This window comes from Abramis brama (assembly GCF_963993115.1).
Source record: "Abramis brama genome assembly, chromosome: 12".
NCBI classification, from domain to species: domain Eukaryota; kingdom Metazoa; phylum Chordata; class Actinopteri; order Cypriniformes; family Leuciscidae; genus Abramis; species Abramis brama.
This window is the reverse complement of record NC_139974.1, coordinates 36,808,431-36,823,831: the sequence shown is the minus strand read 5'-3', so window position 1 is coordinate 36,823,831 and position 15,401 is coordinate 36,808,431. Positions and strand designations below refer to the sequence as shown.

Here is a 15,401-nt window from a genome sequence, read left to right as displayed (position 1 = left end):
CAAAAAAAGCAGGTAACGAAGAAGGACAGGCGGGGCAAATGATTCAATAATCAGGTAACAAGATGGGCGGGGCTAGACAATCGACAGGAGAGCACATGGCACAAGGAAACATGACAACCCATGCGCTCAGGACAGGATACAAACACGCGGAGCATGAATGTCCGAATCCCGACACAGAACCGAAACTAAACTAGACTGACGTGCCGGGATCCAAACACCACGCCCCGCACATGTAACAAGGCATACAGACAAGACAGCGCACGGCTCGAGAACGCTCAAAGCCGCGCGCCCACACAAAGACATGACAAAACAGGAGTGTCAGAGCTCTGTCACAAAACCAAGAAATAAACTAGACAGAAGTGACAGAACCCTGACAGTATATCAGTATAATGGATCCGTGAATTAAACAAAAGACAAAATAACTTACTGCTCTTGACTGAATAACTTTTTCTTTCTTTTTTTTTTAGCTTTAATATAGGCTAAATGAATATTAATTCATAAAGTGCATACTATACAATATATATATATATTACATTCGATTACATTTCTGTACTTATTCTAAGTACGTTAAATAAACCTATTGTACCTGAAAAATGTAAAAATTCATATTTTTTGTTATATTGCATTTGTCTTGTTGTTTTTTGATTTGTCTTTTTTCTTATTGTTAATAACAGAAATGAGATAAAATACCTAACACAAAATAACTATATCGCGATATAGGCTATCGTTATTGTGAAATAAAATTTCTCATATCGTATCATATCACCCACCCCTCTGAAGCAAAATGGGATTTTCCCATAGACTGGATTTTCCTCATCTCCATGTCCAGAATGTCCTCTGTTGTTTTACTGCGTTAACTGGATTTGTCAGTAAAAACGAGTACACTGTCATCATCCTATCTAAATGACTTCCTTTTGCTGTCTACTTATATTTGGAGTTGGGATGATTACAAAATAATTTCAAAAAAGAATATCTTGGTTGAAGTTTTCACCGTCTGTCAGCAAATTGGAGCCACGTACGGGACAATTTTTATTGTGGCATGTGTGGTGGTTTTGTGGTCCATGTGCTGTTATTTAATTAGACTAAATGTTCATGCCTTTGGCTGTATGATTATTTTTGAGACCCAGTTTCATGTTATACTCATTTTCATGCAGAATTTCACTATTAGTCTTAGTCTATTTTAGTATTTTTAAAAAACTGCCATTTTTATAATTAGGCTACATAAATAATTTTTAAATGTGTGTGTGTCTGTGTATGTATTTGTAAATGTTTTTTTGTTTTTTTATCGTAGGCTACATAGGCTATGAAGACCTCCGATGCAAAAGCCTCTTTAAAAAATGAGATAATAATATTGAGTGAATGCTCTCCGCACATAGTATACGTTCATCAAATACTTTCACTTCAAACTCACTAAATCCCTGCCTCAGCCCATTCAGAAATGTCGGTAGTACTAAGGTAGAAACCTATACATAGGAGCCTGATAAAGATGTTAATATCAAAGAAAAACGTTAGATGGACTATTAGACGCTTTTGCATCTTAAGTCTTCATATAGGCTATATATATATATATATATCTATAGGCTATATATATATATATATATCTTCTGTCACTTTTTTCATATATATATATATATATATATATATATATGAAAAAATATAACAAATTGCAAACAAACAAACAAACAATAAATAAATAAAAAGCTTAAGACTAATTCAGCCATATTCATTATACAGAGCCTTCATAAGCACTTCAAACTGTTTGCTGGCTTATATGGCAGTGAACCGCATGTCATAAGCCATATTATGTAGACTCTAGAACTGCGCATGCGCAGATTACGTTTGGTCATTACGTCTAGCATCCATGAGAAACTGTGTTGAACGGCTGAATCGCTAGCACGAGAAGAGATGTCAGAGAAGAAACAAACAGTGGACTTGGGGCTGTTGGAGGAAGATGATGAATTTGAAGAATTCCCAGCAGAGGGTAAGTGAACTGAAACTGATTGTTTTAGTAGAAATGCGCTCTTTTGTCAATTTAAGGGTAAATAAACGGCCACATTAAGACAGTGACTCAGCTAGCATTGCTATGCTAACCGACAGAACATTATTTGTTTTTTTCAACAAATGGTTGGTTTGTCGGTCTCGAAAAGAAAAGATATGAATTAAATACAATCTTTTATAGTATTTCTTATAAAATACTCGAGCTCTCCAAGTCCACATACGTAAAGAAACAACATTACTACGCATTTATTAGCAGCTAGCATTTTAAGCACCACTAAAGCTAACAGTTTAAATTTGTTTGCAGTAATTAATTCTCTGCTGCTTTGAAATTTTAAATGCTTAGACAATGATTGGGCGCATGTACTGAATTTGGCGACTTTTATTTATTAATTTTGGGTGAAATGAATAGATGCTGTACAGCTCCACACTATGCAGAGTGACTTGTGTGTGTGTGTGTGTGTGGAGCTGGGATGGCCTATGTGTGTAAATCATCAGCCTCATTGAATTGTTGCCATTCCCAGACTGGACAGGCCTGGATGAAGATGAGGATGCTCATGTTTGGGAAGATAACTGGGATGATGACAATGTAGAGGATGACTTTTCTAATCAGCTGAGGTAGGTATTTATTTAGTGAATTTGTGTAATTATACATACGAGAAGAAGATGGCTAAATACTAAAAATGGAGTGTACTAGCCTAATCTAAATTCACAGTGAATAAATCCTGCTAGGCATGCATATTATATTGTGTTGTCCTCTTGTCTATTGCTAGAGGCTTCAGCCCCTGTGAAACCCACTTTTTTTCTAAAGAATTTTGTGTGGTTGCACTCATTTAGAAGAAAACGGTCCCTAAGGGATCCAATGTCCAATGGCTAACCGACACTGATGGTGGCCTCAAACCACACTGACGAACTTTCCTATGTGTGAGGACTTGACCTCATTAAAAACAGTCATTTAATATGCTTGCATATATATTTTAATTTGATATATATATGAGTAGATCACTATTCTGAATAGTTAATGCTTTCCATTCGTTCCCCATATTAAACGCATTAATTTCCCATTCGCTGAAGCCTGGAAGCTATTAATCTATTGACATTTCTCATGAAACACTTTTTGATTTTCAACACTGGAAATGTTTGTTTTGTGAATATATGATGATACATGATTATTGAGACTTGTGACATAATTGAGAAAGAATAGTACAAAAAAAGTTGTAATTTTATGATTTACTTTTTGAAATTAAGTTAAATATATGTAAATATTGAATTTGAGTTGTAATATTAAATTTAGAAATACATTTTTAAATATAAAAAGTTATTTAAATTAAATTAACAAATAATGATACAGCTGTTTTTAATGTGAAAATTGACCAATTTTACCAATTTCATTCTTTCTGTATTTGTTTTTGTGAGTTATTGCACTTTTTAACTTTTCCCCCACTTTTTTTTCCATTCTTTTAAGAGCGGAGCTTGAAAAACACGGATACAAGATGGAAACCTCTTAATGGTGGATTACTTGAGCTGAAAATGGATTTTTCCACATTTGCATATTGTCAGCTTGTTCTGTCAATAGAAAATGTGATTTCTCTTATTACTTCTGTAAGAAGCCCATCGTTGTAAAACGGGTCAGTTGAAACTGATATCAATGTTTTTCCCCCTTCTTATATACAACTTGTGTTAATAATTGTGATAATAAAGAAATGTTTTCCCTATTCTGTTTCAGTTTTCTTCTTCTATTTCTATTTCATTGTTTTGCATGCATGATTTTTGTAATCTTCTTTTTTTCTAAACAGCACAGGAAAGTCAGGTACATATTGTTAGGCAGTGAGCAGACTTTCGTGTAACATTCAGTGATGCAGCTGCACACATCCAGGCCCCTGATCTGAAACTGCTCCCCTGTGCCCTGACTCTTCCCCTGCATCCATGGGGCTTTGCAGATTCTCTGGTGGGGAGATTATCCAGTGAAGTGTTTGTCTCTGAGGCACGGAGGTGGTCACAGCGTGAGCCCCCAGCCGGTCCTGCCTGGGCCTGCCCACTCCCGACCGGGCCCTGCTCTTTTGCTCTTCACAGCGAGGGCTCCCACACGGAACCAGAAGCCAATTTGCCCAGCCGCACTGCACTCCCCCTTAGCAAAATTATATCTCTGGATTTGTGGCTGTGCGTCCCAAGGACATAATGAGCTAAAATCAATGCCAATAAGGCATCTCCTACCCCAGAGGAGTCTACCATCATTTCGCTCATGTTTTAAAGCCTTGAATTGCGCATTTTCTCTCCCCAAAATTCAAAATATAATTTGTAAATGAATTAAATTATTTGTTTGATGCATGTTTGGCTATGACATACATCAAATTGGTTTGTTATAGCTATGGGCTTTTCACACTGCGCTTAACCCTGGGTTATCGACGTCATTCTAGACCAGTGGTTCTCAACCTTTTTTGGGCCAGCGCCCCCTATCCAATATCCAGGTCCCTGAACGCCCCCCACCCCCCAACTAATGAGCGACCAGCAACGAGTGAGAGTTAATAGATGAAATAAGTGCAAAATTGTCTTTTAATTTTACTATACTCCACAGTGATTCATCCAAAAAACAAGTTATAAACTGCATTGACATAGCAATACCAGTGTTTCTCACAGGATTTTGGTAAATCTGTGGTGGGTGGACCTCTGGCCTTCTAGGGGGGTCTCACAAAAAAAAAAATTGTGCATTTTAATGTTAAATTCATCAATCTGATGCACTTTGAGAGTTCAAAATTAAAAGTGCCAACCCATATTCAGTGTACAAAGAAAAATTCAAACCTCTTTTAGTTGTGTCTATCTACATTACACTACTACATAATAATAGTTATAATATTAATCCCATGACGGTAATAGCCATATATTGTAAAACAAATGCACTGAAAAATAAAGGACGGTCATTAAAGTGGTAATGTTTGCACTTAGGTTTTATTACGCATTTAGGAGAGTATTGCAAGAAGCTGCTTACATTAACCTTACTTTAGAAAAATAAATAAATACAATCTTGATTTTTCATGAAAAATTATGTTAGAATTGTCGGCCTAAAATACCATGGTATCAGCTTATTTTCATCAATGGTATAATTAATACAATTACAATTAATTTGGTTTGTTGTGATTCATTTGTGTTCATAATCAGTAAAAAAATAAAATATTCTACACATACACATATGAATAATTAAATTATTATTATTATTGTATTATTAATTATTATTAATTATTTTTTATATCTTGAAACTACCCAAGCAGCGTTTCGTGCTCGTATGTGCTGGCGGAATGAATACATTACCAAAATGTGATATGCAGAATATATTTAAATATATTTAAATTATCCATCAAAATGTAATTTTCTCCTTACTGTCTTGCGAGTTAACAATAATGCCTGACCAGTAAATTACTTGGTGAACAAAGAAAACATTTTGGCATTTGGGATTGGAATTAGTTAATGCCTAAAAATTTACAAATTTTACCTTATAAATAGAATATAGTTTAATTAATTTAAAAATTCGTCGCCAGAGTGAATGGGAAAATGATTTATTGAAAATATTTGAAAAAACATAAGTGTTTCTTAAGTCAATACTTTTTAAGGGCTTGTCAACTTTCCATTCCTTTGATTGTATACAGCGCTGGATTCTAGCCACCACCGGATTGTTGTCAGCGCCAAACGCATTTTTGAGCATGTGAATGCTGATTCTTGTCAGCGCTGGATTCTAGTCAGTGCTTGAGCGCTGGTCTATGACTGGAAAAATAATAGAGTCGTTGCAAAAGTAACGATAGGCTACATGTCGCATTAAACTGGAAGATTTTAGAATGTTTGGCATTCTAAACTTTTGAATAAGAAATAATATCAAGTCGTCAAAATACAACTCGTCAAAACTCCTCCAATTACAACAAGCGCGCGCGGTGAGAACACTCACAGCATACACATACCCGACCTTGACTGCACATCATATTTTTTACATTATTGATACTGCTTTCAATTGTAATGCAATAGAAATGAACACAAAAAAACTGCCTAGTGCCTACCTACAACACTGACGGTGGACTTGCGGTCAGGACTAGAGCGGGTGCGGACGAATGTTTTTTTTTTATTTTTGTTTTTTTTAGCGCTGCTGAGGTAGGCTATTCTTTCACGCGCACCATAGACGCGCGTGCACACACAATATGATATCACACTCTGCGCATGTTTTACAACATAATTTAACAAAACATAGTCCTAACACTTTTTAAATAGCCCACTTAAAGTGTTTATTACAACTAAATTACTAAATGCTTAAAATGAATAAAAGTAAAGGAACAAAAATTTGCGTTACATATTTAAACTCGTGAACGCCCCCCTTTCAAAAATTTTGCTTCCAACGCCCCCTGTTGTTCTCTGAACGCCCCTGTTGAGAACCACTATTCTAGACCCTGCTTTTAACCCCGGGTGCAGGAACGTTTCACACTTGTAATTAAAAAGCGGGGTTAGCAGCACCGCTTTTTACCCGGGGTTATGAAACCTAGCTCCGGAGCAGAGTTAGTACCGCTTTTGCGCTGTTAACCACGCATATTGGTGCTAAACCACTAATCTGTGCTAAACTTGTACAGTGCGAAACGATGCGGCGTTAAAATGTTTAGGCTACATGCTTAGCAACCGACAGCCAATCGCATGCCTCATATTCATGTGCTTTTTGCAGTCATGGAAACTCACCTCCTTGTATAACAGCAGTTTCAGCATCTTAGGCGAAAAATGTGAGATGGTTACAAAAAATGCATCAATTTCATTCTTACCTTTATAGTCTGATAAGGATAAACTTGATATTTGGCAGTATTATATAATATGAGGATGCGCAATAATGCTAGAGCCTTTATGTAAATATATATCGCGTGCCACGTTCGTCCAATCAGTGACACCACGATAAGGACGTGGTATGAATACCCAGAATTAATTGTTAACCCCCGGGTCTAGTAGAAGCAGAATGAAACGTGAATAAAGTTAACCCGGGATTCCGTTTACCCAGGGTTTAGAATGACCCAGGGTTAACTAATTCAAGTGTAAAACGCCCTTAAGTGTACATTTATGAGGCTGCATCTACTTGCTGAACTATGTGTTTTTTTAATAGATTTTGAGTTGTTGGTTCTGACTTTAATGACTTGATGTCAAATTTATGATTACATCCTCTTTTTTTTGACATCAGGGACACCCACATCTTGTAGGCGCACACAATCATAACATGTAAATCCACCCATGCCCTTCAAAATAAGTGCTCTGCGCTGGATCATTATTTTAATTGTTGGAGAGCCATCGAGGTGTGAAAATCACTAAGTGAGAGCAACATTGGAGATTCCAGGGCCATTTTGTTTGTGCCTGAAGGCGGAAGATTGGCCTCTTGTGTTTGAGCAAGGTGGGTCTTTGTGGCTTCCCCAAAAATTCAGTTTCACAGTTCAAGAGAATGATTAAGAACGCATATAGTATTTTCCACTATATTATTTCTTTTGTCCTGTTAGCAATTGATAGTGAATTTGGATCCTTTTAAATTCTGTCAACAGGTCACTCGTCCTGACCTGAAATCAATGGCGACGAATCTAAAACCTTTTTTTTTAAATGAATGAATCAGTCAGGTGCAATGCTTTCAAATATAAGATATTTTTTAATATGTAAACGTTAAACACAATGTAAAAAAAATACAGCTATAAGTAAGTCATAGCAACTTGTTTTTACATTACTTTAACTCATCAAAATAAGCAATTTCAACTTTTTTTAATACGTTATACGAGACTCAACTCAATTTTTTTAAGTCAGTGTAATATAATTTAAGTTGAAATGACTAATCAGCCAATTTGATCATACTTAAAAATTTAAGGCAGCAACTGAACTTGTTTTTTTTTTAAGTTGAAAATTTTAGTGCATTTAAACAATAATTATTAATTACTACTGTTTTAATGTTTTTGAAAGAAGTCTCTTTTGCAAATATGCTGCATTTATTTACATAAAAACAGTAATATTTAGAAAAATTATTACAATGCAAAATAAAACTGTTTTCTGTTTTTAATATATTTAAAAATGTAATTTAATCCTGTGATGTCAAAGCTGAATGTTCAGCATCATTACTCCAGTCTTCAGTGTCACAAGATCCTTCAGAAATCATTCTAATATGATGATTTGCTGCTCAAGAAACATGTCTAATTATTATCATTGTTGAAAACAGTTGTGCTGCTTCATATTTTTGTGAAAAATGTGATACCATTTTTCAGAATTCTTTGACAAATGGAACAAATAGCATTTATTTAAAATAAAAGCTTTTGTAACATTATACTTTTTTTTTTTTACCGTCACATTTGATCAATAACAACATGGTATATGCTATATAAATATCAATACCGGTATATCTGAAAATAGAATTAAATGTGATGTTTTATTATAATGAAAAATGAATTCACACCCTCACTGTAGTTTTATATACTGTTATAATTTGATGCACTATATCGAGATATACTAAAGTTTATTATTTGCTCATTCTGCGGTGTTTCAGTCACACATAGGATGGGTGTTGCGGTCGCACTGGGGTGTTTGCGACCACAGCAAGCATCTCCAGCATGAAGACAGGGGGCCGTCGTGCAGGGAGCGCAGCTGCTGCAATAATAGGCCTAATTGCACGTTTCTTTTGTGGGTCTGAAATTAGTGGCAGAGCACAGCTACAATGCCCAAACCTTGAGTAAAAAAACTGAGTCACAGGGGCAACTGTTCAGCAGTGCGGCCCATCACCACCACCCACAACTCCCTGTCCCACACCTGCACTCGCCCTCGCTAAAGTAAACACAGATAATAAGGTGTAATTACTTCAAAAAATAATAACGAGAGCCCTCCATGTGACAATGGTTGGCCTGTTTATTGAGGGTGGAAAAAAACTTCTGAAGACACAGATGAGGGTTCCCCCATTGAGGGACCTTAAAAGGACATGTGTATCAGTGTAAGTGAGTGTGTTAACCTCGTTTCAGGCCCCTTTTCTCTCTATATGCATTTCTTTGTCTGTCTTTCTTTTTCCAGTGTATGGACCGTGGCACTGAAAAACAGAAGTCACTTATGGTGGTATTGGCTGTTACTCTTTATTTTCTCTGCTGTTCATTTGCCTGTAGAGCCTATATCGTGGCATTTGGAAATATTACAGTGTTTTGCTGTGCCACTACAAAAACAAAACCTTGTTTTGGACGTCATTTTGCGCTAGAGAGATATTTTGATGACTTCTACATAGGAAATTATTTCCATTGATGTTGGAAAAAGTTTTAAAGTTCACTGATATAATATATATAATATATAAATATATAAACCCTAACCCAATATGTATATTTATATTTATGTATATTATTAATTTATTTTATTCATTAAATATATAATTATATATTTATTTATACATTATAGAGTATATTTAAATAAAAAAAAAATATAATATTATGTTTACATCATTAAAATGTATACCTGTGTGTGTGTGTGTGTGTGTGTGTGTGTGTGTGTGTATATATATATATATATATATATATATTTTTTTTTTTTTACATATATAAAATATCATTTTTTACTTAAAATATTATTTACTGGGCAAATATAATATTTTTTTAAATATATAAAATATAATTTATATATATTTTTATACATATATAAATAAATGTATAATATTATATATACATCATTAAAATGTATTTATACATTTATATAATGTCTGCTAATTTACACTAAATCAGTCAATTATTTTAAGTTTATTTAAGCTTATGCAAAACTATTAAGGGAAGTTGTTTTATCAGAAGTATTAGGTGTTCTGAATTTTATACAGCTACAAACCAATTTGATTTCTAAATTAAATTAATGTAAAAATTAGGAGAAATTATTAAAAGAAATGAGTAAAACGTCATAACAGAAAGCAGGTTTTATCAGGTCAACTCAGAGAACATTGAAAAGTCTTTTGTTTTATTGTTTGAATGTAATTGTTTAGGCTAATTGATAATAAAAAAAAGACCAAATCCAAAATAAAGAGCTTTAATAATGGTTAAATAATTCTACTGTCATATTTGCTCGTCTTGGTGGTCTTAGTGGTTTATTTAAAATGGAAAAAAGTTTTATTTATTTGTTTATTAATGTAGTTCCCCACTGGGCTCCTAAATCATCTTCAAGCTCAGCGATACCCAGCAATTACAGGTTGTTTTTATTCCATCAGTCCTGCAATCATATTTTAAGCATGCCCAACATATCAAGGCAACTCACCGCACTTAATAACCCTGGACAGTCTGGAGGAAAGCACATCAAGACTCGCCAGGGCAATTAAGCACTCTTGATGTTATCTTCACTAGTGAATTATCAGACCTCTGATAATTGTTATTAATTAATCATCTCATTCACTCAATGTCTCTCATTTCCACAATAACTGTAAGGGACTCCAAATGACCTTTTAGATGTGTGGTACACCTTAGGTTTCTCTCTAATGTTTTTCGAACAGCTTTTAAAGCGTAAATATTATGATGGTGAATAATAATGTCCCTATGACTGATGTTTATGAGAATATATACATAAAATCTTAACATACACTACCAGTGAATAGTTTAGACACACCTACTCATTGTTAATTAATAATATTGATCACATTTTAGAATAATAGTGAAGTTATCAAAAAACAACACGCATTGAAGTATCGGAATTATGTTGTCACCAAAAAAAGTTTAATGTGAGATAAATATAAGATAGTTTTGATTTATTTGTTTATGACATTACACACACACACACACAAATCGATTAATCACGATTAATTGAATCTAGCATAAAAGTTTGTTTACATAAAATATGTGTGTGTGCATATTAAATTTATATATATCATATATGTCTGTGTGCACGTGCGTGTCTGTGTATATGCACATATGCACACATAGTATATACAGACAGACATATTTAAAAATTTAATAATATATATACATATATTATGTAAACTAACTTTTATGTTAGATGCGATTAATCGTGATTAATCGATTTGACATAACTCTCTCTCTCTCTCTCTCTATATATATATATACACATACACAGTATTAATTTGAAAAAAAAATCTTAAAAGTATTAATTTTTAACTTTTGAACGTTGGTGTATATAATGTTTTGCAGTTTATATACATTTAAAAAATGTAGGTACATTTATATTTTTAATATATTTTGTTACATTTATTATTTTTTGAACAATATATATAAAACAATTTCTTTTGCAAATAAATTAAGATTATGACTTTAAGAAGGTTTTTAAGGTGAGTTTGAGTTTAACATATACATATATATATATATACATACTTACATATAGAGTGACTGCTGTCAAATCGATTAATCACGATTAATCGCATCTAACATAAAAGTTTGTGTTTACATAATATATGTGTGTATATACATATGTATATATATTATTAAATTTGCAGATATATTGTATATATGTCTGTGTCTGTGTGTGTATATATACATATGTGTGTATATGTACATATAATTTTCATTAAAGCTGAAATTATGCAGATATACTGGTTCATCTCCACTAAAATGGTACTGATGTGTTTTGATCTTTTTTCCAACTTTGAATTGCTTTCATAGCTGAGTTTGACAACTAAATAAGGATAAAGTGTGCAGAGGCCTAATAGACTCATGAACAAATGAAATGCGGAGTGCAACTGTAAAATCTGGAAAAATGCAGCTTCGGGGTTTGAGAGTCTGGGAGGCCTGGCGGAGGCACAGGCTTATAGTACGAGCTCAACACGGAAACAATTTATCATGTGTGAGCGGCTGTCTGCTCACGAGACAACAACAATGTTCCAAATCTCAGCCTCGGGCAGGACACAAATCCAGCAAATGGAGGCATGTGGACCATTTCTATCTCTCTCTAACACACACACACACACACACAGGTGGTTAACGTGCTATCAAGCACCCCTGATTCCTTACTATACATCCTAATGGGAATATGCACCGAAAACACCGCCTTCTTTTTCAGGATTCAATAATTCAATCCTTTCACTGGTAATTTTCCTAACATGGCAAATTAATGACCCATTCACATTGCTTTTTCTCCTTCTAAATGCAGGAACGGGAAAACCAAAATCTTACATTTGTCAACCTCGTTTCAAAGAGCAAACTCAAGCTATTTTTTTTTATTCAATGTTGGGAAATGTAGTCATCATTTAGTCATCTTTAATTTAACCGTTTGTCCTCTGAGTGGCAAACTTCCTTAAAATGAGCCAAAGCAGGCAACGCCTACTGAAATGGAATGGAAAATGTGCAGTTTGTTTCATGCCGCCGTGTTTGGGATTGGGAAATGAAAGAAACACATAAGCAAACAAAGAACTGGTGTGTGTTTCATGATGGAGTGTCTGCTGGCCATCACGCAGCTCGTCGAAATTAGAAGTGACACGTGTTACTGAAGGGCTCCCTGCTAAGGAACGCTGTTCTGTCATGAGCTTTGAATCACTGCTCATTGTGCTGGCTTACATATCCACTGATTAAGGGAAGCAGAGTGTGTGGAGTCGCACTCATTCTTCTCAGAAGAGTCCACACGCTGCAGTGCGTCATTAAAACCTTAGTAGAAGAATCACAGATTTTCCTGGGAGATGCTAATGATATTATATCAGACAACATTTCCATTATGATCTCTGTTGGTTTTTATTTGACATCAGATAAAGAAAATAATAGCACTTCTCTTTTATTTTGGAATGGCTCATCTCTTTAGTCCATGTATGAGAACACTTTTTGTCCTCTCATCTTACAGGCTCCCGTCAGTTCTGACAGAACAGTGAACAGGATTGTTCGTTTTTGCTTGAAATGGATTGAGTGACATGTAACATGATGCATCCTTGGTGATTTGTGTTTTGTATTTTGCACGGGCCACTCCGTAGCCATGAGAACTGCAGTGTGCGGTGTCTTTGTTCCTCATCCAAAATGCAGATGTCACAATAAAAAGAAAATAACTGTCTGTTGATGCATATGCATTCATCCCTGAGATGTGCATTTTATTTTGTCAAAATCTCTAAAACATCATATCAAATGTTTTGACTATAGGGAAGCATGCATCATCGGCTACCATATCGGTAATAGAAGGAAATATATATATATTTGTGAATTTATCATTAACATTTAATATTGGATATATAGACCTTATGCGCCAGAGAAACGAGGGCGCCGCCATCTTTAGAATATTGTCTTTGAACTTCCGTTTTTGCAGTCGCTCTGTATATTTCTATGGCATTGCTGTCCAGGAGTAATTAGCTTTTGAAGTGGATTTACTTAATGTAAAGTTAACGAAAGTATGAGGAAAGCATGAGGATTGTAGGCTAATGTTTAAAGCCGATGTCTCAACAAATGTCAGTAGACCGGGAAGATTTTAAAACGAGCCGTTCATTCATAAATACGCAAGATCGCTGTGAAAATACAGACCGGAAGTCAAAAGACAACGAGCGCAGCGCTGAAAAGGGGCGGGGTTACATAAGGTCTATACATTGGCCAGTATTACTATCGTTAATATGTAATGGTGCATACTCAATTGCCATATTTTTACAGTTAGATAACCTTTGCTGTCATCTAACACTAACTGAAAGTCAATCTTTAAAAACACCTATTAAATTTATTCTTTAGCAAATCTCGATATTAATGAAGATTTCAATGATGTTGCCTTTCATAAAGTATAATGATGCTTAAATTCACTGCATCACCAAGGCTGCATTTATTTGATCAAAAATACAGTAAAACACACAATAATATTGTGAAATATTATTCAAACTTTCTATTTTAAAATGTAATTTATTCCTGCATCATTACTCCAGTCTTCAGTGTCACATGATCCTTCAGAAATCATTCTAATATGCTGATTTGGAAACATTTCTTATCATTATCGATGTTGAAAACAATGTTAATCGGCCAGAACATTCCTGAATTTATATATAAAAAGTGCCCTATATTTTGACCACGCTTCCGGATTCCAACAACTCTCCAGATTTCCGGCAGGGCCTGTGTATATAGATCCGTGGCCAGGTGCTATGTCCTCAGGAGAAGGAAAAGGAAAAGACTTAAAGATTTTCTGGTGTTCTTGTTTTGTTCAAAGACGAACGAGGCTGATCATTTCCCTCCCACAATGCGTTTGAACAGCTTCTATGATCATCAGCTCTGAGAAAGAGCAGGAATCTGAGGGTCCGGAGCCTCTGCCGGGCTCCTCGGTGTTTGCGGCCTGCATCTGGATTCACTTATGTGGAGGGTTATTATTCGTCCTCTCAGGTTGCAGGTCTGAGTGTGGGCTCTTGTTTTTGGAAATGGCTAAAGCCTGCTTGCCTGGACCTTCTCAAACTGCCCCGGCGCATCCGCCGTCCCTCCAGAGGGGCAATTTCAGCCCATCCCATTTGCCCCAAGGCATGTTTAGTGTAGTCTCTCATTTGAACTGAAAGATGTTAAACAGATTCGTTCAGGAGCCGGACTCCACGAGGAGTGAGTAGGTTCAGGTGACTGGAGCGTATGTTTGTGTACAAGTGTAAATGCATGGGCAATGAAATCTACAGTGAACAGCTTCACTCTTTGACTTTGTAAACAGCGCAGTCAGGCTTTTCCTTGGTCAGGTTTAAAAATCTAGCTGGAAACAACCTGTGCTCATTTGTCCATTGTCAGAGCTCTTTATTGTTTTGCACATTGAATTGAACCAGACTAAGTTAGCTGGTGGGATGTTGTTGAAACATGTTTATTTTTGTGTCTGTCACGGTTCATAATGCTCATTCTGCTTTTGTCAGTGAGATTCTATGTACCATCCGATTGCCGTCTGATTCATTTCAGAGAATGAGAAATTAGAGACAGACTGAAAAACAGAATAAAAGAATGTAGTCAGTAACCATATGCTGACAAATCGTTCAATGAGGGAAAAAGCAATGGCATACTGTGCTTTTGGACGTCCAATTTAAATTACATTTAAAAATTTTAAGTTCTAGGGTTAAAAAACCCCCAATTGAAATAGTTGTTAGCATTAAATGTGCTACAATTTACTATTCAAAATATATTTACATAGATGTAACAACCAGGATTTGCAGTGAATTTGCAGTAAAGGAACTGTTGTAAGTTGCCAGCAATATATATAGAAATAAAAAGACAGACAGACAGACCGACCGACTGACCGACAGATATAGATAGATAGATAGATAGATAGATAGATAGATAGATAGATAGATAGATAGATAGATAGATAAACCAAACGACCGACTGACAGATAGATGACAGATATATATATATATATATAGATAGATAGATAGATAGATAGATAGATAGATAGATAGATAGATAGATCAAACAAACAACAGACAGATCGATAGATCGACCGACCGACTAACCTGGACACATGATGTAATGTAACTTTTAGAAGTTAGAAGT

At 35.0% G+C, this 15,401-nt stretch overlaps 1 protein-coding gene across 1 annotated transcript; it reads left to right on the top strand.

Annotated features, from left to right (window-relative positions):
* The first annotated feature begins 1,832 nt into the window (after positions 1-1,832).
* On the top strand, positions 1,833-3,710 carry sem1 (SEM1 26S proteasome subunit). Its single transcript, XM_084130352.1, has 3 exons — positions 1,833-1,981; positions 2,520-2,613; positions 3,461-3,710. The coding sequence occupies exons 1-3, from the start codon at positions 1,906-1,908 to the stop codon at positions 3,501-3,503; spliced, it is 213 nt and encodes a 70-aa protein (XP_083986478.1). The 5' UTR covers positions 1,833-1,905; the 3' UTR covers positions 3,504-3,710.
* The last annotated feature ends 11,691 nt before the right edge of the window (positions 3,711-15,401 follow it).

What these genes read in the sequence shown, in the direction of transcription:
- sem1 (XM_084130352.1), top strand. Translation starts at nt 1,906, where the DNA reads ATGTCAGAGAAGAAACAAACAGTGGACTTGGGGCTGTTGGAGGAAGAT. An exon ending in TGAAGAATTCCCAGCAGAGG is followed by an intron (nt 1,982 to 2,519) that starts GTAAGTGAACTG and finishes TGCCATTCCCAG; the next exon opens with ACTGGACAGGCCTGGATGAA. An exon ending in GACTTTTCTAATCAGCTGAG is followed by an intron (nt 2,614 to 3,460) that starts GTAGGTATTTAT and finishes CATTCTTTTAAG; the next exon opens with AGCGGAGCTTGAAAAACACG.